The 24,484-nt window shown below is 36.8% G+C and overlaps 1 protein-coding gene across 4 annotated transcripts in view; it reads left to right on the top strand.

Annotated features, from left to right (window-relative positions):
• ADGRL2 (adhesion G protein-coupled receptor L2) overlaps nucleotides 1–24,484 on the top strand; it is a 155,441-nt gene that overhangs the window by 88,889 nt on the left and 42,068 nt on the right. For all 4 annotated transcript variants that reach the window (XM_041483087.1, XM_041483085.1, XM_041483086.1 and 1 more), the window contains exons 4-5: nucleotides 15,355–15,464; nucleotides 21,077–21,877. In XM_041483087.1, coding sequence (XP_041339021.1) covers nucleotides 15,355–15,464; nucleotides 21,077–21,877 — 911 coding nt within the window. The remainder of the gene's footprint in view (nucleotides 1–15,354; nucleotides 15,465–21,076; nucleotides 21,878–24,484) is intronic.

Raw genomic sequence — 24,484 nt, 5'->3', positions numbered from 1 at the left:
AAGCAACACATCCATTCCTTCTCCCAGGATTTACTTTTTCTTAATGCGTCCCCTGGGAGATCGGAAGACTGGAGGTGTTCATTCTTTTCCATCTATTCACACGTCCAAGAAATAGGTCATTTTGAAAACTCCTATATATAAAGGAGTGAGACATTTTTGAAAGAAAACAAAATGAATTCTATTTCAAAGAAGACTCATCTCTCAAGCCCTCTTTCCTGTTCCTGCTTGTCAGGTCTGCAGAGAAAGCGCTGTCACACTATATTAGTGTCCTTTCAAATGAAAACAAGTTTGGTCTGTTCCGTAATGTGCGTGGATAAAGCAAATCTTCTACTGGACTCCAAGCTTGGGTGAAATCTATAACTGATGAATCTCATTCATTGTAGCAAAAAGGTGTGATCAAAAGGAAACTTGGCACAGGGTGCTTTGCTGATAGAATGCAGCTGCTGCTGTGGGTCACTGCAGACCTGAATTCCAGCCTGTGCAAGATTTCCAAAGAGAAGCATTTCAGAGCCTCTTTCAAAAACAGCTCCTTCAGCCAGGGCCCAGGGTTGATTCAGTGTTTAAACTGCAGCATACTTAGACTGGCATTTCTTGGTGGCATGACTTACAGCCTTTTTCATGGGCTGGATTTTGTCCTTTGCCATTTGGATCTGCCTGTAATTGAGGCAATGGCACACTGCACTTCGGGGGTCTGCAAGGCTTAGACAAAGGCTCTGCTGACCCCTGCTGCTGTCCTTGCTTTTTCCCTTGTTTTTCCTTCTGCAGCCGAAGAAGTTTGTCTCTCTTTGCTAAAGATACTATCAGGTGAAAAGTGTTTTCAAATAAGAGGTACAGTTTGCCTTTCTCTGCTTTCTGCATGTGTTTTTCCTTTTTCATGTCAGAGAAATCCCAGTGCTGATGACAGGGTACACAGGCTGTTGTGCATCGGGTACGTTCTTGGAATTGGCACACATCGGAAGTTCTGTCTTACTGATGCTGATCTCACAAATGAGGACCTTTTGCTTTGGCATGCCAGTGCTTTCTGTTCCAGCTTGCTTATAACTGCTTCACAAAACATTTACCGTACAACATCATCAACATTAGATTTTTTTTTCTTAAGCACCCTTTTAAAACTAAGACTTCTGTTAATCTGAAATAGATCTTAGTACAGCAGTCAACCCTGTGACTATTTTGATGCAGCAGAAGCTTAAAATGCTCTTTATTGTGAAACTAAGCTTTTCACACAAGCTGTGGCCAGATTGATTTTTGTTTTGCTTTCTATGTGTTAGTCACAAGACTTAGTTATGACTCAAATATGAAGAAAAAAGCAGAAATACGTGTAGTCTGTTTTCATGAACAAGGCATAATCACAGAGCCTAGAAGGTTCCTGAAACACACCGCAGTCCTTGGAGTTATTACATCAGGAAACAGAAATACCCGTGACTGAGAAGAACTTTTCTGGCATTGTGTATTTTCTCTATCATTAATTCTTAATATGAAAGTCGTAGGTCTAGTTTTACTCATTAAAAATAGGGGGATTTGTTAATGGGGTTGTTCTATCATGGCATTACTTAGTAAATTAAATAGAAATCCTCATATTACAAGGTTCTTAGCAGCCAGGTGAGGGGAAATAGCTGTCAGTGGTACTTGATCATCATTTTGCAGTGTGTTCTATTTTAATTTCCTGCAGAAGAAATTTCACTACACACGTGCAAACACATAACACATGGGCGCGTGGCTGTAGTCGCGACATTGGACAGGCTACAAAGGAAACAACAAAAGGATCGTTCATACCAACTAATTACATTTAAAATTTAGATTTAGTTTGCTTCAAAAAATACGGGATTCATTATTTTACTAGGGTGTAGCTTGATATTCTATTTGGTGTTTTCATATCTTATAGTCAAGTAGTTTTCTTCCTTTATTATTGGCAAAACCACAATCAAATTCTTCTTAAGTCAGCGTATCTCTTATCTGGCAGGATCATATATACACACTCATCAGTGTTTCCTTACTATTCATGGGGTGAAAATAAATGTAACTAACTATACATATATATACATAAAATTTTAACTATTATATGCTGTTGCTTGTGTATTTGAGCTTCATATAAAATACATGCTTCAGCCTGTGATTTTCTTGTGGTTTTTTTCTGCTTGCTGAAATGGGCTTTACTAGGTGTGCACACTGTTTGGCCCAGTTAATCACATACTATATGTTTTGGGTATGTAATTGCCTCTCTTAGTAATTTGCTAATTTTTTAGAGAACTTGACTGAGACAACATTGCTTAACCTTCGGCACCTTTCAGTTGAATTTTGTGTTGTCTTGAATGAGTTTGCATGAATTTTACATGGTTTTCATATTTCTAGTCTAGCCAATATAAGTTCCTGGTTCAGTTGCAGTCAGAACTTTATTATTAAAAAGTTCTAATTTACTTATATATTGCTGCACCAAATTTAGTTCATATAGAATAATAATGTAATAGTTGAAGCCTATTAATTCCTCCCACCCCAATAAAACCTCTATAATACTTAGCCAAAACAGCTACATTATCTGATAAGTTGATTTAGGACTTTATACATGTGTTCATATAGCCATTTATCTCAACCCTTTCTGAGGAGACCTTTATTAAGCTGTGATGACTGCTGAATATGAAATGTAACCAAGATTATTTTTTTATTCAAATATAATTTAAATATTCATCAAAGAGGAGTTATGCTTGAAACTGACAGAGACTATTAACATCAAAAAATATAATTAACTGCACTGGGTATCATGAAGCAGAGTTAGCCAAATAGCCGAGAGGTCTAATTGCTCTAGAGTCTGAGAAGCAATAGTTTTATTTTATACTTTTGCTGTGGAATTAATAGTGATGTGGTTTCCTACGCGAGGCAATTAAAAGCTGCCTGTTAAGGTTCATTGCACTATAGGAAATCTGTTGAATATCACTTAGTAAACAGAACTGACATGGAAAAGGTACATGAAGATGGGCAGGGTAGGGTATAGATCATAAATTAGGACAGATTAATATGAATTAAATATATGTAAGTAAATTATGAGTACTTTCTAGTGTTAAAAGTCAGCAGTAGCCATGAAAGTGAAAAGTTTTCATTAGTAACACAAAGGAAATGGAATTTAAAGATTATTACAGTGCAGATGTTTAATTCAGAGGAAAGAAATAGAGGAGTAACATGGGTTTAAAAATTAAAAACTATCTACAGAGTAGTAGAGAAATTAGCAGATCTCATATTCTGTAAATGTCTTTCTGCCACAGAATAATCTCCTACTTGCAATAAAAAGAACCTTCTGACCTTTGTGGCTCAATTAAGCTTTTAGTTGTATTCAACAAGAACAGTCTTCTTTATTGAATCCCATAGATTCTGCCTGTGCCCAGAGTATACATTCTAAAAAGGGATGGCCATATTCGTGGTATTTTGACATTAATGAGGTTGCTGAAATGGAAGAGTTTAAGGATCAAAGATACAAGCAATGGTGCTATTTTACAGCATTTCTTTTTTTTTTCCTCTCTAATAATAAAATTGCTATTTAATTGCTTAATAAATGAGCCATGATTACCGAAAGACACAGATAATTTCCCTCTTTCCATTTTATCATCTCCATATTGCAGAACAATAATTAGCAAAAATACTACTATCACAAATGAAAGTTTTCATTTTTTTTCCCTTCGTGTAATAACTGTGAATGAAGGGAGTTTGCATGTGTGTCCTTTAGTCTAGTATGATACTCAGCTTCTATGGTTTTTAGGAAGCAATCTAAACAAAAAATGTCGTACTGGTAAAATAAAATCACACAAAGAATTCAACCAGAATTCCTGCTTTATATAAAGACTGGCTGCCTGTTTCATACATTATTTAGCAGGCTTACCCTGTTTATATCAGTGACATAAGAGTGCGTGCTACTTTCTCAGAAGAGCGCTGTCTTTGCCGCTTCACAGCACAGTGCCTTGTACTCCCAGGCTTGCACATGGTGTTAGCAGATATTTAAAGCACTTCAGCTTAACATTTTATAGGTCATGATGAACTGAGCCTATAAAACAAGTTACTGCAATGAAGTTAATGCAGTCTTAAGAGTGTTACATAGAGCAAATACTCAATATTCAGGATATTTTTAGCCTACTGTAGACATATCAATGGGAAGGAAAGGTTCTTACCATGAGGAATTCTTTTCCATGTCCAACCTGATTTACAATACACTTACAGTACAGAAGCTTTACTACAAATTTACTACTGAAAGCCATTTTTTCCAGGTTTACCCGGTAGTACAGTAACTATAGGAACCTTGGAATTTCAAATTGTTCTACTACACATACAGACATACACATGTAAAACAGAAAAATTAGAAAAGAAATGAGGCAGAAAAATAATTTAATTGGGCAAGCTGCTCTGACCAAAGTCATGCACTTTGAACATCTTGGAGGAAGAACTCTTACTCCTTCTCAGTGACACCAACCTGAACAATGTTTCATCTGGCAAGATGTGTATTTTGCTGTTGTAGGTGCAAAGGCATCTATATTCCTTTCTTAGTAGTAATCTGTGAGCTTAAACCTTACTGTTCATTGCTTCTCAGATACCTTGCTTCTTGTGATATATGTCTATATAATGAAGGAGCAATTTGGAAATATATTTAATACGCACATTTTTGCAGCACTGTAAAATTGTTTTGCCATAACTCAAGAGTTTGTGCTCTGTCTATTAAATACTTTCTTTTAGGCTGAATTGTAAGTGTAGCAATAACGTGACAGTTCTGAACCCATAATCTTTCCCTGTTTACTGAATTTATTACAGACATTGAGTTCAACTCTACTGTTACACTCATGAAACTGTAGGTGTTTTCTCATCTAGGAGGTAGCAGCAGTGATATTACTTTCAGTATATTATTCTGGTGCCAGCATCACTGGTGGGTATGAAAAACATAATTTACTTTGTGTATTTAGCTTTCTTGGATAATTTTGCTGCCTTTTTGACAGAGCTACAGCAAAAGAACACCTCCTGGAGTCACATTTAAAACAGGAGCACTTTGGGTAATGTGCTGTAGACAGAACACATATGAGTTAGAGCTCACTTATCATGAATGCTATCAGCAGTGCCTTGTTGCTTTCTTATCAGCCACTTCCTGCTGTCAGCCCAGTGCTTATTTCAATAGTAAAGGATTTGCATCAAATGTAACACAGTATTATATATGGCTAACATGCGGTTTTTAATTGTGCAGGCTCACAAGACTCCTTCAGTGGCAGACAGTTTCATAAAAGGATTCGATCATTAATATTTTTGACACAATTAAAGATTATCGGTGCATTGACAAAGTGAAGCCAGTGAATTTTCTGTTGTATGTTTTACAGTGGTGAATCTGCTTGCCTTGTGTAAAAACCAGCTGCAGAATAGACAGGATTTTTGCAGATGTGGGAACAAGCAAACTGAAGCATTCCCCTAAATTTCATTGGGCTCAAAACTGGAAGTTCCAGGAAACAGAGAGTGCACAGTTCAAATCAGTAACTTAATCCCTTAACTTCAGATTGCATAGAAAAAGTGGGATTGTGCTTTCCAAGTTAGAGCAGCATACTTTTGCAGGGGAAGTCCTATACCTGGAAGCCCTTCTAGCTTTCCAGATGATAATTAGATCCAGACATCACTGTGGGTAATGAATAACAGGGCTTTTGTGACAGGCATTCCTCTCAGAAGAAAAGAAAGTACTTGTAGTGAGGACTCTCAGACACATTTTAATAGGAAGTGACACCACTGTTACAGAGTTGATTAAAGATCTACCAAGGGACAACACTTCTGGAAAAAATCAGCCGATGAAATGAGAAAAGTTGTAATTTTATTATTAGTTATCAGTTAAATACGTGTAACTTTAAGGCCATGAAATCTGTAGTAAAAATTATGAGAAAAAACACTGTATCTTCTTGCTAGCAGATTGCACTTTTATAAATCTCTTAAAATAACCAAATTGTCTTTTGCCTCTTGCTCAGCATTTTGCTCTGAGTTCTGTTGAGCTGTATAAATGAGTCACTCTGCAGCCCGATGGAGTTGGTGGATGTGCAGCAGTGGGCACATGGCCTCTGTTGATGAAAATGACAACCCAAAAAGGGGATATTCCCCAAGGCAAGTTTACAAAAAACAAATTATTCTTTTTCACCCTGTAAAACTCATCTTACATGCAGGATCTCTTGCATTATTACAAACTCTAATCCTCTGAGTGGGTAATTAACGGACCAGAAAAGCCATTTGTGGAAAGAAAGAGCCATAAGGGTGAAAAATATTTCTCTGCTGAATGATCTTTAAGGAGTAAATAATTACAAGAGTGAGAGGTTTGGGATGACCAATCTAAATCTGAACATAATTAGGACGAACACAGTTTGAAAATCGAAGCAGTTGGCATGTGCAACAATTCTCATTTCAGAAGACTAATTAAATATTTAAAAGCCCAAAACCCCTCACTATTCACAGAAAAATAGCCTGCCACAAAAGGGTCTGTAACTTTGCAGATAATTAGGAAGGGTTATAGGGGAAAAATCACGGATTGGCTCCAAGGTTCTGCAAGGTCATGTCTTATTATGGTGTATCTTTTCTATGGTCTGATAACAAGATCTTGCTAATTTAATCTAAGTAGGGCATCCCATAGCGATTTCCCATTTCCCTTGTTAAAAATATGATTATTTTTCCATATGCTGACTGCAATAGGTGAACATTTTTGTAAATAATTTCTCCTAATTGATACAGGCTATAATATTTTTAATTATTCAAAGTGAATGCATGTGTTAAAGTTGAGTTAGGGTTGCGCCCACTGCATGCCCCATGTGAAGTTGTCCTCAGCCTGCCTGTTGCACAGGGATACCAAAGGACTCTATGGAATCTGGTTGACCCAGTGGCCAGTTCTGTAAATGACTAAATCTTAATTTCCTGTTAGAGGCAAAATAGTTTTTTTGTTGAATATGCATTTCTGTATGCAGAAAAGATGTTTTAAACTCAGGAGACCCATAGCAAACCAAGCTGAATTTGTATTGCACAGACCTGGAGGTCTGATGGAAGTGTGAGCATTGAAAGTGTATGAAGGCTTCTGTTTCAAAAGTTGCTAACAAATCGTACCTGTCATCTAAAATACCTTATTTTAGTAATTAAAGTGGGTGATTGTTAAAAATCTGTTTCAGATCTGTGCAAATTAGCATGAAGAATAAGGCTATATGTTTTCAATGTTGTAATTTTCAAAGTTATTCATTTAATAATGACTCAGAAGCTGTCTTAAGTTATATAACTTTTAGCTATGTTATGAATATGGTGCATGCCAAGCCATGGATAAAAAAGATCAACTATGCTGCACAAAAAGAATTCTAAAGGGTTTTTACTTTACTGTTATCCTGTACTCTCTGCCTGGTAGTCTCTTCTCCTGCAAGTCTGTTGCAGTGTTATTCCTAAGGATCAGACAATGTGCTTCAGGATTTTCTCTTGGATTTTCCATAGCTCTGCTCTAGCACTGTGCCTCTGAAATAAATGCCCCCTCGTAAAGCTCTGGGTTTATTCAAAGCCCCACGTTTCTCCCCTGAAACCTGCTCAACACACGAGGCATGATTCTGCACTCGTGCTCATTTGGTGTGAATAATCTGTGCAAATTGCTCAGATACGACGATGCTGCACTACTAAAGTTTTCATTAGTAAGTAAGCATAGCTGCAGGCTATTTATTTTGTCTAAATGGTGAAACATTTAATTGGATCTTTTGAACTTATTACTTTTCAGCAGTGCGGATCTGCTTGGCTTAGTTGGTGTTCTAAGATGTGCACTGCCCGTAATCCCACGCTGCAGCTTGCTTGCAAATATGCATGCATGTAAATAATATGGCAATTATTATTATGATGAAAATTACTGTATTTCCATTTCTTATTCCTCAGGTGGGGTTGCATTAGAAACATTTTCTCTAAAGAACAGGTCTCATCTGCTTCATACTGTTAAGGGGTTTGGGTTTCCCCCATGCAGACCTCACCAGGAGATTTCTATTTACTTTGCACACCTCATTGCATCTTTGATACTTACTTTTACTGTCCTTGATTTACAGCCATCTCCTCACAAACTCTGATTGGTTTTGTAGGCCTTTGGTATAAGTGGTAGAAAGTAGTAGAGATAGAAAAGCAGGATTATAAAAGTACCTAAAAATATCAAGAGAAAGCAGGAATTATGTATTCCACTGGAAATCCACTTTCTTTTTCCTTTTTCTTTTTTTTTTTCCTTCTCCCTGTTTTATCTGATGCTCCAGTTTCAGGTTAATGATAACCCCATAATAAATAGCATTTACACCAGTAAGAAAAGTATTAGAACAAGGATGAACTGTAACAAGAAAAACTATTTCTGATAGCTTAGATGTAAGTGAGAAGGTTCCTCATTTTAATAGTGACTGCTTTGAACTTAGAGACATGAATACTAAAATGCAAATGGGTCATAACTAAATGTGTTAAAGTTGTAAGAAGAGGTTGAAAGCAAGATATATAGTTAAATTACTTTGCCATGCAAGTCAGATACACATTCATTGACAGTGAATCAAACAGAGTAATTCTAAGAAAAGGCCTATGGGAGTTGCATATTTTATGCTATGTTTTATTGTCTATTTGGAGTTTTTATGCTTAATGCATACCCTTAGACTCCCACAAGATTACATTGTATAAAGAAAGCACAATTAAATATTATTGCAATTTTTTATTGGGCAAATTGAAACAAGGCTATGGGGCACCTTCTCCTACAATATTAATTATACACTATTTAGCTTCCTTATATGTGTTTACTTGGTAATTAGGAAGATTCAACAAATCATCAATATTATATTTTGAAAGAAAACAGAAGGAAAAAACATTTTTTTTTCTTCACCCCAAATATTTTTCATCCAAATCTCACAGATTTATTACTGTAATGGTCATGTTGCCAAGTGCATAGAAAATCCTAGGGCTGGTTCATGAATTTTCAAACCAGGCTGTAGGACACCTCACTGCTTTAGCAGTCATAGCACCAATATCTAGACACAGGTCTTATGGCCAAATTCTGCTATCATACCTGCTCATGTATCTCCTTTTGTCTTTTAGATAATGAAAACTGCAAAGCACAGTTCACTAAATCCATTTCCTCTTTGAGCTCAGTAAAATAGGTGCTATTTCCTTTTTGCATGCTCATTCCCCTATAATAGTTTTGGGGCTTCTAAATTGAAAATAATTTTAAAAAATCTTACAAATTAGTAAGCAATGTTGTCAGGCCAGTCCCAGGATTATAGATCTATCTTTAGGGGCGTGTAGCTCTGTAGGATGTGTGCACTCACTCATCCTGCATGGGAAGGGTAGTAGGAACAGCAGTGATGGCTGGCCAATCCTCCTTCAAATCCAGTCTTTATAGGAAGGCTGGATTTTCACAGCAGGTCTTTTTTCCAGGCTTTGGTTTGGCTTAAATTGCTAACTCATCAGGTCTCAGTACGTAATAATGTATGGCTTGTGAGGTGAATTTGAAACTCAGAATTTAAATACATGCCTGTAAATTTATGTACTGTGGCATTTCTTTATCAAAACATCCCTAAAATAAAATCTCTGTTCTCCATTTTATATGTAAGTTCTGTAATAAAACATAGTATTTAAGTAATATTTGATGTCTTCATACATCTGTAACTTTGCATTTAATGACAGGAGTGGAGGTTTAGTGAATATTCATAAAAAAGCAAAACCACATCTCACATGGCAGTTGTAGACCATTAGGAATACAGCTGTAAAGACAGCTACTTACTTTGGGTAATGAAGTTCAGGGATTTTTCAGTGTAAGTCATCACATGAAGTGCATTCATCCCATATTCCCATATCTTTTCACTCAGACTGCAGCTCACCCAGGGTGAATAAGGAACAAGAAGACCATATGGAGTATGTGGTGCTGCAGCTCGGAGTTTACGTGCCTCGAGTGGTGTTTAAGCAGGTTGCTGCAGGCGATATGCAGGAACATGCCATCGTGCTGGCTTTTAAGTGTTTAATCAATATGCTGAAAGAGAAATATCATCAGAACTGGCTTGAAAGTTTCAAAACATACCAAGATAGTTTTTTTTAATGTATCAACTATGTTACTAAAAATTAATTTTGCATACTAAATGTGAATTACAGTGTATCTTTTTTTTTTTTTTTAATAGTAAATTACATGTGACTGTGTTTGCATTTCACCCTACTTAAGGAAACACTGCATTCACAGAAATACAACATTAGGACAACCCAAAATTATTTTGATAGGTTTTTTCTGGCTATACATTCATCTATATCCTTTTCAAAATATCATGATGTTTATGTTACTATTTTTGTCAAAGTTGTGTATGCAAAACAAAAGCATTTGAAGGATACATTGCAATGTGGACATTATTTCATACATACCTGATTTTTGCAAACTGCAAGAACCACTTGTTAAGGGTCTGCTTATATCTTTCTGTATCAGATGTGACTTGCTCACAGAGATGACCTCTTCCCTCAGTCAGTTGGTTTGATCCATGCAGTGCTAATGTCTTTCCAGATTCTGTTTTTCAGATCCCAGTGCTTCACTTTCTGGTCCAGTCATAATACACTGAGGTTTTCATTTTAGTGCTGGAGTATTTGTTCAAGTCCATAGATTGTATATTTTTAATCTTCCTTAGAACAATGGTGAATAATGGCCCTTGGCAGGAGATAATGAAATTTTCTTAATTTATATTTTCAAGCAGAATCTTCAATTGAAAATGGCATCCTATGGCCTGCAGACATAGCTCTAGTGCAAGTTTCAGGGGAGCTGTAATAATAATGCAGTGCCAGCAGTGACGAGGAATGATAGGACAGTGAAGAAGCAATTTAAGAAAGAAAAGAGAATGTACCAAAGCTTTATTGTAGCATATCTGATGATCTGCTGAAGATTCCCAATAGCTTTGGGAGCATGACAGGAGAAACTAATGTTATCTTGCCAAAACAGAAGCCCCTGCTTAATCAGCAGAACAAGATTATTGATTAAAACACCTCGCACAATAGATTGCACATGGAATCTCATCTCCATACATTGCACATGAAAAAGTGCAATAATAAGCATAAGGTAATAATCATAATAATAAAAAAAAAAAAGCAAAAGCAATTTGTTGGGAATTGAACAAGTCAAGATTAGAGTTGAAATACAAACAAATTATCATGGAAAATACAGCTGTCCTTATAGCTTAGCAGAGAGGATGGATGCAGCAGGGACAGGGCTACATCATGAGCAGAAGATAATACCAGCCCTGCTGGAGCTGCTTTACTTTCCTTTTTCTTTCTGTATTCATCTGAAATGTGAAGGGCCATTCCTCATTTGCACAGTCTTCTTCCTGAGGTGAAAGGAGTTCAGACATTATACTGTAACTGTTAATTAAACACTCCATTTGATTTTTAGATTACTCTAAGTGATGCATGTGCATTATGAAGATGTAACCTTTCTTCATTCATACTAAAATACAGAAGGAACGTGTGTCAGAGTACACAATTGCTCCTTGCATTCATGAGAATAGTGATAATTCCTGCATTTCCCCTTGCAAAAGTGTTGTTGCTGCTAGCACAAGAGCCTGAATTATCATTCTTTCATTACTGCAGTTGGTCCTTTCCTAACTAGCATTTCAATTTTAATTCATACATTGCCTCTCCTAAGTTAACTGTTACTGAGTTATACAGACTTTGCTGATCTGCTGTATTTCCTTGTAAATGGCAAAGTCATTGTGTCATAAATCTTTGTGAATATTGTGAATTCTTCTTGAGTGGGAAGACATTTCTCAGTGTGCAATCATATGAATTTTAAGATTCTACATAATCCCCTGAAAATGTCCATATTTTACAATATGCTGGGGAAGTATGCACTTAGGTAGATTGCAGAATGCTTAAATGGTATTTAAACCTGCAGAGAACTTAAACACTAGATTACAAACACTGAAACACCAGAGTATTTGTGATTTGTCTTCTTTGCAGAAATTACAGCTGGTTTGTATCACACCTTCATTATAACAATTCTGAAAGAGTTTGAATTGAGAAACCAAATGAATGAGGGACTCCAAGTTATTAATCAGTTCAGGTTTTTGAGGTTTGACTTTTTAAATTTTTTTTTCCTAATGATGTCTAGGCCAATTTTGCAATTTCCAAGGCACTTTATTTCTATAATAGCCTTGTTTTGGAGAATCCTGTGACACAAAAGGTGCTTGCCCATTACAAAATTAAATGGGTCACCAGATTTAAGGCTGAAACAGTGGAATATCCTCTTCTTCAAACACAGTGTTTCTAAGTGTAAAGGTTTCTTAAAATTATGAAGTTCTGCTGTAGCAGTGATGAGGTAGCTTTGATAACCTGTAGTCACGTAGGATAATCTGCTGTTTAATGCTATTTTGTGGAGAGTGGAGTCTCTTTTATCTAATGTGCTACAGAATGTGAGGCTTCTTGTCCTTAGGAAGCTCAGCTGAAAGCCTTACCAGTTTGTAAAATGGTTTTTGCAGACAGTAGCAGAAGTATAGGCCAATAGATAACAGAAGTATCCCTGGTTTTGCAGCAGACAGAAGGCTTTAATTTATTCAGAGAACAAATCACAGTAGTATAAATTCCCTGAATTACTTGTCTCAGAACTACCTCTACAAAATTCACTTATTCTTCACCTCTTCTCTGTAACCTATGAATTAGGATTGACAGCTGCTATAATTGCTGTTGGTTTTTATTAAAAGTCTCACTCTAATGGAAATATGACCTCTAAATAGGTAAAAAAATATTACAGTTACCTGTATGTCAGCTTTTAAAACTGTGGATATCCTAACCAAGTGTCTTTAATTTGAAATCTTAGAAGTGTATGTAAATTGCTCAGGTTTTATAAAATACAGCCACCAGTGCAGCAGAATCAGTGATTTGAATGTGCAAACCTGTAACTTAAAGCACAAATACATTATTCATGTAGTTATTCAAGTAATTCCACTTCTTGGGGAAGTGCTGGTGGGCCTGGTAGCACTGCTGTATACTGCAGCAGTGGACAGAACTCGTTGTTTTGTAACTGGGGTCTTAGGTTTAGCCAAAGGGGGTGCAAAAGGTGACCATATGCACAGCAGGTGAAATTTTTCATAAAGGACTTGTCAAAAGTTTTTGGCGTGTTATCAACCTAGTATGAAGTTCTTCTCAGTTTCCTGGCTGATGGCAGCATTATGAATCTTTTACTGAGAGAAAAGGAAACTGAAGAAAACAACTCTTCACAGGGAAATTAGTCTATCTTTTTCTCACTGCTAAATATGACCTTGGTTAGCTTCATTCTCAAGCAATTTCTCCCAACATGTACTAGTTTTATTTTGTAACAAATAAATAATTCTGTCTTAATTGCTGCTCATTTGAGTATAAAATAAAATTTTCATACAGCTCAAAGCTGTGGAAACCATCATACTGAAGATGCACTAGAAGAAGTCTTGTAGGAATTACTTTGGCTTCAGAATAAGATTTTTGCTAAAGAAACGTAAATTTAGAGAAATTTATTACAAAATCCTACATTCCAAATTTTCTCATGCTGGTTAGTGTACCTGAGGTGTGGCATATAAAAACCCCTGTACTGGGGATATTGCAGAGAGGTCTGTGAGGTTTGGGGCCACATTGCCTTCTGCTTCTGCAGCCTCCATCTACACCACACACACAGCAGCAGCACTCTGTCCTCCATGGGAGGGGCTGTGTGCACATTTTCACATTTTACACACTGAGTACAGTGGTTTTCTCAGCAAGCTGGGTGCGCATTTCACCACTTCACCCTGGGTCTGAAGCCACTGGGTGTGTCTGAGTCGTTCCAGGCTCTGCTGCACCGACTGGCTGAGCCCTTGTGGTGGGAGTGGGGTGGCGTTATTTGTGCAAGAGCTGTGCAGGGGACCTGGCTTTGCCCTCTGGAAAAGGTGGCAGATGAATTCCCACAACCTATCCATATCCATGGTTGTGTGTATACAGAAATCCCTGACTATTTCCAATCAGTTCTGCAGTGATGAGGCTTATGATGGTAGAAATAAGCAACTTTAAAATTCTTTTTTTTTTCATTTAAAAAAAGAGGAAAAAGATAAAAAGAGTTAGCTGATCAACTCAGAGAGCTTTTGTCTCTGAGTTTGCTCAGCAGAGAGGCACACAGCATGTCCTGACTGGCTCTATCCTAGTTTGATTACTGTATAAAAAAGGAAGTAATTTATAATAGAGTTCTTTGAATATGTTTGCTCTACCTTTTATGAGGTAGCATGAATTATTCTAATAGCTGTTGGTGCTGTACAGCTGTGGAAAGCCACTGATACAAGGCAGATTATTTTAGCTTGGGTTATGTGGTATTCAGGAGTATGGGAAGAAGTAGAGCAATAGAGAAGTTGATGTACAGCTGGAGTCAAAGGCTAGTCTATTACTGAAGTTCAGACTTCTGTTATTCAGTTTGCTGACAAACAAAACTAACCCCTGAGAAGATCAGCCAAGCTCTTTCCCTTTTAGTCACCAAACTCCCTAACCTTCCTTTTTTTTTTTCTTCCTCTTCCTCATGACTGTTTTCCTGTATTACATTTTGACTATCTCTTCAAGGTTCACTGTTCAGTTTTAACTTCCAAGCTAATTTTTTGGTTTTTTGTTTTAGTTTTTTTTTTTCTGGAAAAAATAATAGTAGTCTAAAATCTATTATTATTATTATTATTATTATTGTTACTCTTCAAAAACATTAAGTTCAGTAGATCCTCACAATTAGAGGCATTGTAATAAAGTTCTTTTCTTTCATTGTTAAGCAAATAATTGTTATGTTTCAGTCTCCTCAAAAATACATCTGAATTAATTTTCTTTACTGCTTCCTGTAGCCTAACAGAGGAAGCTTAGAGTCCACCAATTGCTCCTAAAATAATTAAAATGGAAATGCTAATGTTCTTTGACTACAATAGCTCTTCTAACCAAAATAATTTCCTTGAGTCACAAGAAAAATCTCTCTGAGAAGTAAAGCCATTCAGCAGGATGTATGTCTCTAAAGATGGAAGGAATTACTCATTGTTGTTATTATACATTATTCAAAATTGCACATTTTTTCAATCATCATCTTTGCATTTTGTTTCCATTTTATTGAACAGTAGTGTCAATTCAGTCTAAACTTGGTACTTGATACAGCTGTCTCTGATAGCAGTTAAGATAGCATAGATCTCCAAATTTTTAAGTATAGAGCCTGAACTAAAATATTGCCCTGAAGTCTTCTTTTGGACTTTGGCTAATTAGTATTAATTAACTTTGTTGTCTTATGGATTGAACTGCCCAAGTGTGAAGAGAGTTAGCACTGAATGTAGTCCTTTAGTATGAACTTGCAAATTAAATGTAATTTTAAATTAATTAGCTTGCTTTCTTTTCCCATTACAGGTGCAACAACCGAACACAGTGTATAGTGGTTACTGGGTCAGATGTGTTTCCTGATCCTTGTCCTGGAACATACAAATATCTAGAAGTTCAGTATGAATGCGTTCCTTACAGTAAGTATAATCTTTTTATTCTTGCTCACTTCCTCTGGCCCTCACAATTGAAGCTGGAGTGCTGTTACATGGAAAAGAAGCATATGTTTATGGCCCATGGCCCCATTATGCATGCAAAGCACTTGCAGACTAGGGCCTCCAATTAGCTTCACAAAGTGTGGAAGGAAGCCATGGTGTGATGCTGGCCAAGTGTCTGTCTGTGTTCTTAAGTGTTTGGCTTTTAAGGCTACTGTTTTTCCAGAAAACAAACTCAAATTAGCTATTCAATAGGCCAGATAGAAATTTGTACTTTTGCCCGCAACCAGTTGCTGACAAATTGGCTTGGCTCACAGACTTGTAAAGCAGGAATTGACTTCAATTTTAATCATGATCTACTTGAAAGGCTACCTGCTGCTGTGGTGACTTTGGGTGCACAGCAAAACCCAGCACTGACATTCAGAGGCAAGTGACCCAGTTGGGGGACATTGTAAAAGGATTTTGTGCTTCGTTATAAATGAACGCAGATTCAGAGTGAATAATTCATTAATAAGGTACTCACACTGCGTTCTTTAAAAGCAAAGGGGAAAAGAGTGAGAAAGAAATGTTTGCTTTTAATTGAAAGACAAAATGTCAGTTGTGTCTTGAATCAGCTAGCAAAATAGAGTTTTTCACTGAAAACAAAGTAAATAGTGAAATCATGATGAGACAGAAAAATGTGAAGTTATGGTTACTTCAGCAGTTTTGTACAATATTCTTTATAATGCCAAAGCTCAGTAGTTTTAGACATACTTCTTATTTCCTTGCAATAATTAATGCTTTTTTTTATTGACATGTGTGCATGTTCATGAAAGTTCTGCAGATTCGACACTTTTAACTGGTTTTGCTTTCTTGTAAGGTCATTCTTTGCAGTGACTTCTCCCTCGTCCTGTAACTCAACAGAGAAATAGCTGTGCTTGCAATGGAATTTGAGCAGTGCACTGATCATTCCCTTGAGTTATTATTAGGCATGAATTTCTTGATCTGCAGTAATCCTTAACCAAAGTCGTATTTTCTGTTGGTACAGGAAACTGGCCAAGTCTGAGATGCAAAAACACTGTGGTGACAGTATATATTGAAAAAGGAAGGAAATGAGTTCTGGCATAAGCAAAGCCATGCCAAAACTGTCCATACTGTTTCATGCAAAATTTAGAATTCTCAAACTGAAAACTACTTCGTACTGCTTCCATACTGAACCTTCACTGTTGTTAAAGGCCAAGCACAGATCATCTGTTTTCTCTTCATTTCTGCTGTGTCATTGTGAAATGGTTGCTTGCTGATTTTTTTCCCTGTACCATTTGTAGGTTTGGAAGCCTACTGCAAACAGTGATCCCTAGTACCATTCCTCCTGTGTGTAGTATTGGTGGCTTGTTGTAACTGTTCTTCTCGTGCCACTTTTGAGGAGTGATGTCTTACCCCAATCTAACCAAAGTTTTGTTCCACAAAGACCACTTCTGCTTTAGCATTATTTTCATTTCCAAATTCTCAGAAAGAGGGCAGTGCATCTGATTCCAAAACCTGAGGTCAGTCAAGTGACAAGAAGTTACCTTTCCAGTTCCAGTAGGCTAGCTCATAGAGGAAAAAATGTAATGCAAATAATGTTCAAACATAATTTCTTATGCTGTTTTAGGAAGAGCAGTGTGGATATGTTCTACTGATTGGGTATTGCTATCTCCAGGAATCTTTTCTTTTCCAGTTTCAGAAGTATAGTGCCACAGCGCGGCCTACCCTGTACTCTAACTTGTAGTTACTTTAATTTTAAAGTGCTTGTTTTTGTCAGTTGCATTGGCCTACCCTTTGAATTCTGTAATTCTGTGTCTGTCATAATTCAGGATTCTGGATGCTTTCCTGTTTTTTCAAAGTCTATAAGTTTCAGAGTTTGTCAACTGCAGCATGTACAGTGATGACGCTGCCCAATTCCAGAACTGTAAGATGCATCACCTGTCATTACCAGCAGTCATCAAAAAGATTGCCAGTTACTAAAATGAGTTTCGAAGATTGGTTTCAAATCACATTGTGCTTCAATAGCCATTTTGATTGTTTACTCTCTTTCTTCCCTGTCCCACAAAGCCTATCCTGTTATTTTTCCAAGTCTCTTTTTTTGATGCCTGCTAAACTCCAGTTACCAAATCTAAATTTTATTTCCTTACTTGTTCCAGAGCTCCTTATCTAAATTTACAGAATGACTGAAATCATTAGATTTGCAAATAGCAGCTGTATCAGTGTAAGAGACTTCTTAGGAAGGTAGGATAAGCTTTTGTGGGCCCAGGAAGGGAGGAGTTTAGTGATCACAGCACTTCTAACCAAAGTTCATTTATTTCATTAATTTCATCTTCAGTTACTGCAAGACTAAAAAATTTGCAATACTCACTGTGGTAGCTTTCAGTCCATGAGAGATGACAAGCAGCAATTTTAGGAGGTTTTGTGGTGAAAGGTGAGAGTTCTTACGCACTGGAGTTGCTGTCACCCTTGTACAAAATGCAGTTTATGAGCTCCTCTGTGTCTTGCTGGCCTCCAGAAATACATAGCTGCTTTGCTTATTTGAAAGTACTTCATTTTGCAAATTTAATTAAGTTTGAAAGTACTTAATAAATGCTTCCTTTTTTGCATCTCAAAGTGAAAAAACCCAAAAAACAAAACAACAAAACATTTTTTCAGACACTCAGTTGGATCTCAAACAAAAATTCCAGACAAATTTGATAGGCATTGCTTTGTCCTGAAATAATAAGAGTGCTATCAATTAAATTACAAAGAGATTGAGAGTACTATACTTGACATTTCTCTCACTTGTGCTTCACGGTCTATGTTGGCACTTTGACTAACAGAAGCCAGCCCTTTTATAAAGAACATCAAAAGTGCCATTTGTATATCTGTGCATTTTTATTTTAAGCCTATTTTGGACTCAGGAATTCAATAGAAAGCATTTTAAAGTGTTTTATTATCTCTCTCTGTGTATTGATTGGTCTTTGCAGCATTTGTTTATTTCAATAAGCCCATCTGTCCCTGAAAAATGTACAGCTGTATACCAATGCATGCAGAGCAGACATGCCAGTAATGATTTTATTTATCCCTATCTTTTCCCCCCCTTCTCCTATTACTAATTCTAAGCAGGTACAGTATCAATATTGCTCTTTGGTGAGAAATAAGCACATGCATAGAAGTTCACAAACAGAATCATCTGAAAGTCATTAATACTAATGGTGAAACACAAGAATTCACCTCAGAATACATCTTCTGTTTACTCTGATAAATCCAGAATTACAAATTACAGAAAAATGGGTATTTTACCTGAAGATGTATAACGGTACAAAGGCTAGGAAAACTACTGCTCATTTTGAAAATATTGACACCCTCTAGTTCACCTGTAAAGTTTTGGAATTACTTCCTGAAGAAGCACTAGATCAGATCAGCCAATATCATTCCCAGAATAATCATATGTAATTTTATTAAATGAAACTGAAAATCCAAAACTTTATATGAAACATACAAAGGCATTTTTCAGGATAATATTGTAATACTGAAAACGTAATAGCTGTGCAAATAGTTTTGATACACTTCCCTGGTATCAGCAGCTACTGTTGCACAGCTTGGTACATCTGTCATTTTCCAGGTCATTTTATGAAACCAAGGGAGCATACTTCAAAGGCCACAGAGTATATGAAATAGGTTTATTGCAAATAATTATTGAAAAGCTATTTACTAGCTGGGCTTCAGCTATATATCTTTCTGTAACTTCCTTAAAACTTCCTGGGGGAAAAATTGCTGTAGTAATATAACTTTATTAATTGGGTTCAGTTTATGTCTTCCATGTATGGTGGCAGGATGGATGTTTGTTTTAAACACAGTACTGTCCTTGCATACTAGCTTGCTGTTTCGGGCTTAATCGATGATGCTGGAGAATATCTGAATGAGCTAATTGTTAATTTTTTCTTCTCTTTTCCTCTTGCTTACTGTGCTTTTGCTTCTTTTTTTCTAGATGATTTTGCTTATTCCTTCTAGTCTGATTTTGCAGTTATAGACTAAGAAGTGGCAAAAGTTCTCAAGATTAACATTCAGGAAAACAAATAAAATACAGCCTAAGGAGATGCAAAGGGTGCAAGCTGCTTTCTTTGCAAGAAAGAAAAGCAGGGAAATGTCTGGGGCAAAGATGGGGGAAGTTTAATAATCACATATGCAAACCTATATAATTAATATACTGAATTTTGTATTTCTAATTATCAATTAATACAGTATGTATATGTGCACTTGCACATATATGATAAATTAATATGTTTCTTAAAAACCAACTTGATTAGCATTATGCTTTTAGAAGAAGAGTGTACATAGCATGTATTAGTAAAGTAATTCATTATTTATTCAGGTTCACTAAGTGAAACTACATGTCAACATATCTGTATTCCCTCCTTAATCTACTAAAATGATTGATCCATGTTCATTTGAGTAACCGTAGAATCTCTCTCCTGCTAGGTTATCCTGTTGTCTGTTTCTCTTTATCCAATATAGAGCAGTTCTTATTCTCCCTATATTTAGCGTCTGTTGCTAATTTAATCTTTTAGACTAATAGTCAATTTATGTTAATCTTCTTTCTTTTTTCCTTGCACTTTTTTATTTTTCTTCCGATGCTTAAAATAGAAGTGGAGCAAAAAGGTAAATAACGTATACAGTCCAAACCCCAGCTCCTTGTTATGTGCCTTATGGATGTTAACCTCTTCCCTTCCCCTCCCCACAACACTCTTATATTATGATAATCAGCAGGATCTCATAAGTACACCTCATAAAGAAGTCGACTGTTTGCAATAAAGTGACTTGGCTGCTTAAAGTAGGTGGCGGGGTATAGTGTCTGAAGTACTTGGGCTGGAGGGAAGACTCCCTTGCTTTTTTCTCTCCCTTTCTCTTTGTCTTTCTTTCCCTCTCTTTCTCTCACCCTTGGGTAAATTCTTGTTAATCAAGTGTCATCTTGCCTGGCTTCCAGAACCCTCTCCATAGCATGCCATGGTTACAGGGTTTCCTGGTCTGTTTCATTCATTGCTTTGGTTGTGTTTTGTTTTCTCTGCTCCTAATTGCTTTCTCTATATACCTGATGATGTGTTTTGTTCCTTTATTTTTAATCGAGGCACCTCCTTTTTCAGCCTCACCACTTCTTAAAGTTCTAAACAAGTCAATGTGATTTTTTTTTTGGACTGAAATGACCTAGCACACTGCTGCACATCAGCTAAAAGCTCTGGAGCGTTAATGTGTACTCACTAAAAGTCTGAAACGAAAATGCAAGAGTAGCTCTACATTTTCAGTTGTCTGTGTATGCCATTGAGCCTTGGTCTGTACTAGTGAAAACAGTTCCCATCCACTTTCCATACTGGTACAGCAAGAACATGGTAACTTTAAGAAAAGTGGATGATAAAGGGTGATAATTGCATTAATTATAACATAAGGTATAATCTAGTGCCAATTAAATTGATTTTTTTTTCTTCCTGACACAGTCATTATGATTTACCTACCTTTTTGGTTTTTTCTTCTTCTTTTTTTTTTTTTTTAATTTTTATTATGAGACAGTCTTAATTTGACGTAATTCTTGTCTTACTTCTCTCTGTGACTGTTAGTTTTTGTTTGCCCGGGGACGTTGAAAGCAATTGTGGACTCACCGTATTTATATGAAGCTGAGCAAAAAGCAGGTGCTTGGTGCAAAGATCCTCTCCAGGCTGCAGATAAAATATACTTCATGCCATGGACTCCGTATCGCACGGATACTTTGATAGAATATGCTTCTTTAGAGGACTTCCAGAACGGACGCCAGCAGACGACGTACAAACTCCCAAACCGAGTGGATGGTACTGGATTTGTGGTGTATGATGGAGCTGTCTTTTTCAACAAGGAAAGAACTCGGAACATAGTAAAATTTGACTTGAGGACTAGAATTAAGAGTGGAGAGGCTATAATCAATTATGCTAATTACCATGACACCTCTCCGTACCGATGGGGAGGAAAGACTGATATTGACTTGGCAGTTGATGAAAACGGCTTGTGGGTAATTTATGCTACGGAACAAAACAATGGGATGATAGTAATTAGCCAGCTGAACCCCTACACTCTGCGCTTCGAAGCCACCTGGGAAACGGCCTACGACAAGCGAGCGGCATCCAATGCTTTCATGATCTGTGGTGTCCTGTACGTGGTGCGGTCGGTGTATCAGGACAACGAGAGCGAGACCGGCAGGAACGCCATCGATTACATCTACAACACCAGGTTAAGCAGAGGCGAGCACGTGGACATTCCTTTTCCCAACCAGTACCAGTACATCGCCGCAGTGGATTACAACCCCAGAGACAACCAGCTGTACGTGTGGAATAACAACTTCATTCTGCGATACTCCTTGGAGTTTGGCCCGCCTGATCCTGCCCAAGGTAAGAATTTCTTTTTTTTTCTCATTTTTGATCTCTTGATGTTTCCATTCAGAGAAATAAGTCACGATGTTTTTGGTCTTAGATTTAGCTCATGACAGAAAGGCGAGGAAGGGTTTTTTATCTGCAGTGTGCTAAGCTGAGCAGCATTACAGCAGTGCAAGACGAATTTGCAGAACCTGTGAAGAAAAATAGGATTACTTTATTTGGTTTACAGGCTCATGCTGTTCTTTTTTTTTCTTTTTTCTTTTTTCTTTTTTCTTTTTTCTTTTTTCTTTTTTTTCTTTTTTCTTTTTTCTTTTTTTTTTTTTTTTTTTTTTTTTTTTTTTTTTTTTTTTTTTTTTTTTTTTTTTTTTTTTTTTTTTTGTCTTTTTTTCCTTTTTTAAATGCAAGTGCATAGCTTTTCTGGTTGAGAATGAGTTGGGGAATTATTTACTTTATACCATCAGTCAGTTTGACTCCAATAGCTAAACTGAATTGGAGTTGCTTCATGCTGAGCCAGAAGCCTGTTCCCATCCGCTCAGTGTTACCTGCCTTCTGAATTGATTACAGCACACACACAGACCTTTTAACTTCTTGGCGCCAGCAGTGGAGAGCAATGTGTGCTGGGAGGTCCCAGAGGAGACATATGGGGTTAATGTGCAATACCAAGCATAAGTATTCATCTGCAGCCCTATTTTCACAGTTTTTAATGTCAGGTTAGACAAGATTGTCTGACATCTTTTTAGTGGATTTCTCAGTAAGCCCCTTACAATTGCATTCCAGCTTGCTAGAAGTTAGTACTACTTCCTAAAATGAAAGATACTAACTGTCAAAAGGGAAAAGAAAAATGGAGGTCTTTAGGTGTCAGAAATCCCTAAAAAAATGACATGAACAGGCACAGCCACATATTAACATCTACAGAGGAAAGTAAATACCAGGAGAAATGCTCTGTGGCAGAAGATATATGCAGCAAAAGCTGCTTTAGCAATGAAGGTAATACTTCACTTCTCTCATCTAACTGCTATGCATGTTTAGCAGCCATTTTTTCTACTTCAAGAAAGTAGTAATAATGGCTTCTGCACATGAAAAGTTGCTATCCTGCTTCAGCAAAGCTGATTCATGCACAGCAGTGCAAACTGAATTATGCACACAATTATAACAGCACACATATAGCTTTTCCAGGTACAAAACTGCATAAGAGGCAGCAGAACAGGGTGGTGTAGAACCCATAAGTTAATGATCTCCAAAGCCATGAATGATCTGTCCAGTCTCCTACAGAGCTCCCTGACAATGCCTGGCCAGGCTCAGGCAGGTTACAGGTGTTTGGGGAACTGGCTGGCTTTGCTCTCTGTACATTGAGCAAGTCCATTCCTCAGGGAGGCTTTGGGCCTGCCCTTAGCAGAGAGATAAACCACCTTTGTAATTAAAAAAAATTAAAACTTTCATTTTCATACATTCTCATGCATGCCACTTTTCATTCAGTTCAGCTGAGACAAAGATGCATTTTAAATTCTCCAAAGCTTTAAGAGTAAGAGAAGAAGATGGAGGTGCAGGCTCTAAGTAGCATTTGCAGTTCAGTCAGCTGCTGTGAATGTGAAAAAAGCTAATCTTTAAATCACTGCATACAAGAAAAAGTGTAAAAGCAAAGCAGGGGCAGAAAAGGCTTTGTGGAATCCTTTGTTCTCTTTAGTAAACCTCCAAACATCTCCGGTAAGGCATTTCTTAATGTTTTTATTATGAGAGAGTCTTCAAGAACTTAAGTTATAGTGTATGTGCTGGCCACATCCCATCTGCTCTCAAAACCAGATTTGGGCATCCACCAGCACCCTTTTCTCTTCCTGGGCTCCTTGCTGGCATGCAAGGCAGGAGCAGAAATTTTTATTCCAACAAGACCTAGGCGAGAATCGTCCAGGGCACACTGCAGGGTGCTTGCATCTCCTCTGAGCTATTTGCCCATTCACCCATGAAGACAGAAAAGGAATATCTGAGTAAGTTATGAGTTTGGGTTTTAAATGCATTAGGACATCAGTAAATATCTTTTGATTCTGATATTTTTAAAATATAGAAAACAAATGATGACACTCATTTCATTTGAGCATGTGATGCATATATTCACGCACAGTATTTTTCCTTGGATAAAGGCAATACCCAATATTTTAATTTTGTGTGGGTATGTACATTGCAGATCTAAGATTATGTTTCAGGTCATTTCCTCTTTTGCCTAAGCCATTTGCCTGTAGTTAGAAACTACTAAATGAAAAGAAGAATTATCTAACATAATTGTCCTTGAGATGTACTTCTATAAAAGCAAGAAGAAATTCTTTACGGTATCTACATCTATATTTATTTCTAGTTCCTCTTTGTTTCAATATAAATTCTGTATAAATTGCAGCTCAGTCCTTTGACTATTATATAAAGGATCTACATGTGTAATACACATTTTGATTTTTTATCTCATATGGAATTAGATCAGCTTTTAAGCATGCTTGAGGAACAGCGTTTTCGTGCTTTTTTTTATTCTAATTTGGTTTGGGTTTTTTGTGGTCAACTCAGATTTCTTAATCATCTACTCAACAACATAAGAGCTTCCATAACATTCTGTAAGTCACCTACCACAAGAACTTTCTT

Source organism: Pyrgilauda ruficollis, unplaced genomic scaffold (assembly GCF_017590135.1).
Source record: "Pyrgilauda ruficollis isolate IOZ18807 unplaced genomic scaffold, ASM1759013v1 scaffold6, whole genome shotgun sequence".
In the NCBI taxonomy this organism is placed as follows: domain Eukaryota; kingdom Metazoa; phylum Chordata; class Aves; order Passeriformes; family Passeridae; genus Pyrgilauda; species Pyrgilauda ruficollis.
Note: the sequence above shows the minus strand (reverse complement) of the source record. Positions and strands in the feature narration are given on the sequence as shown.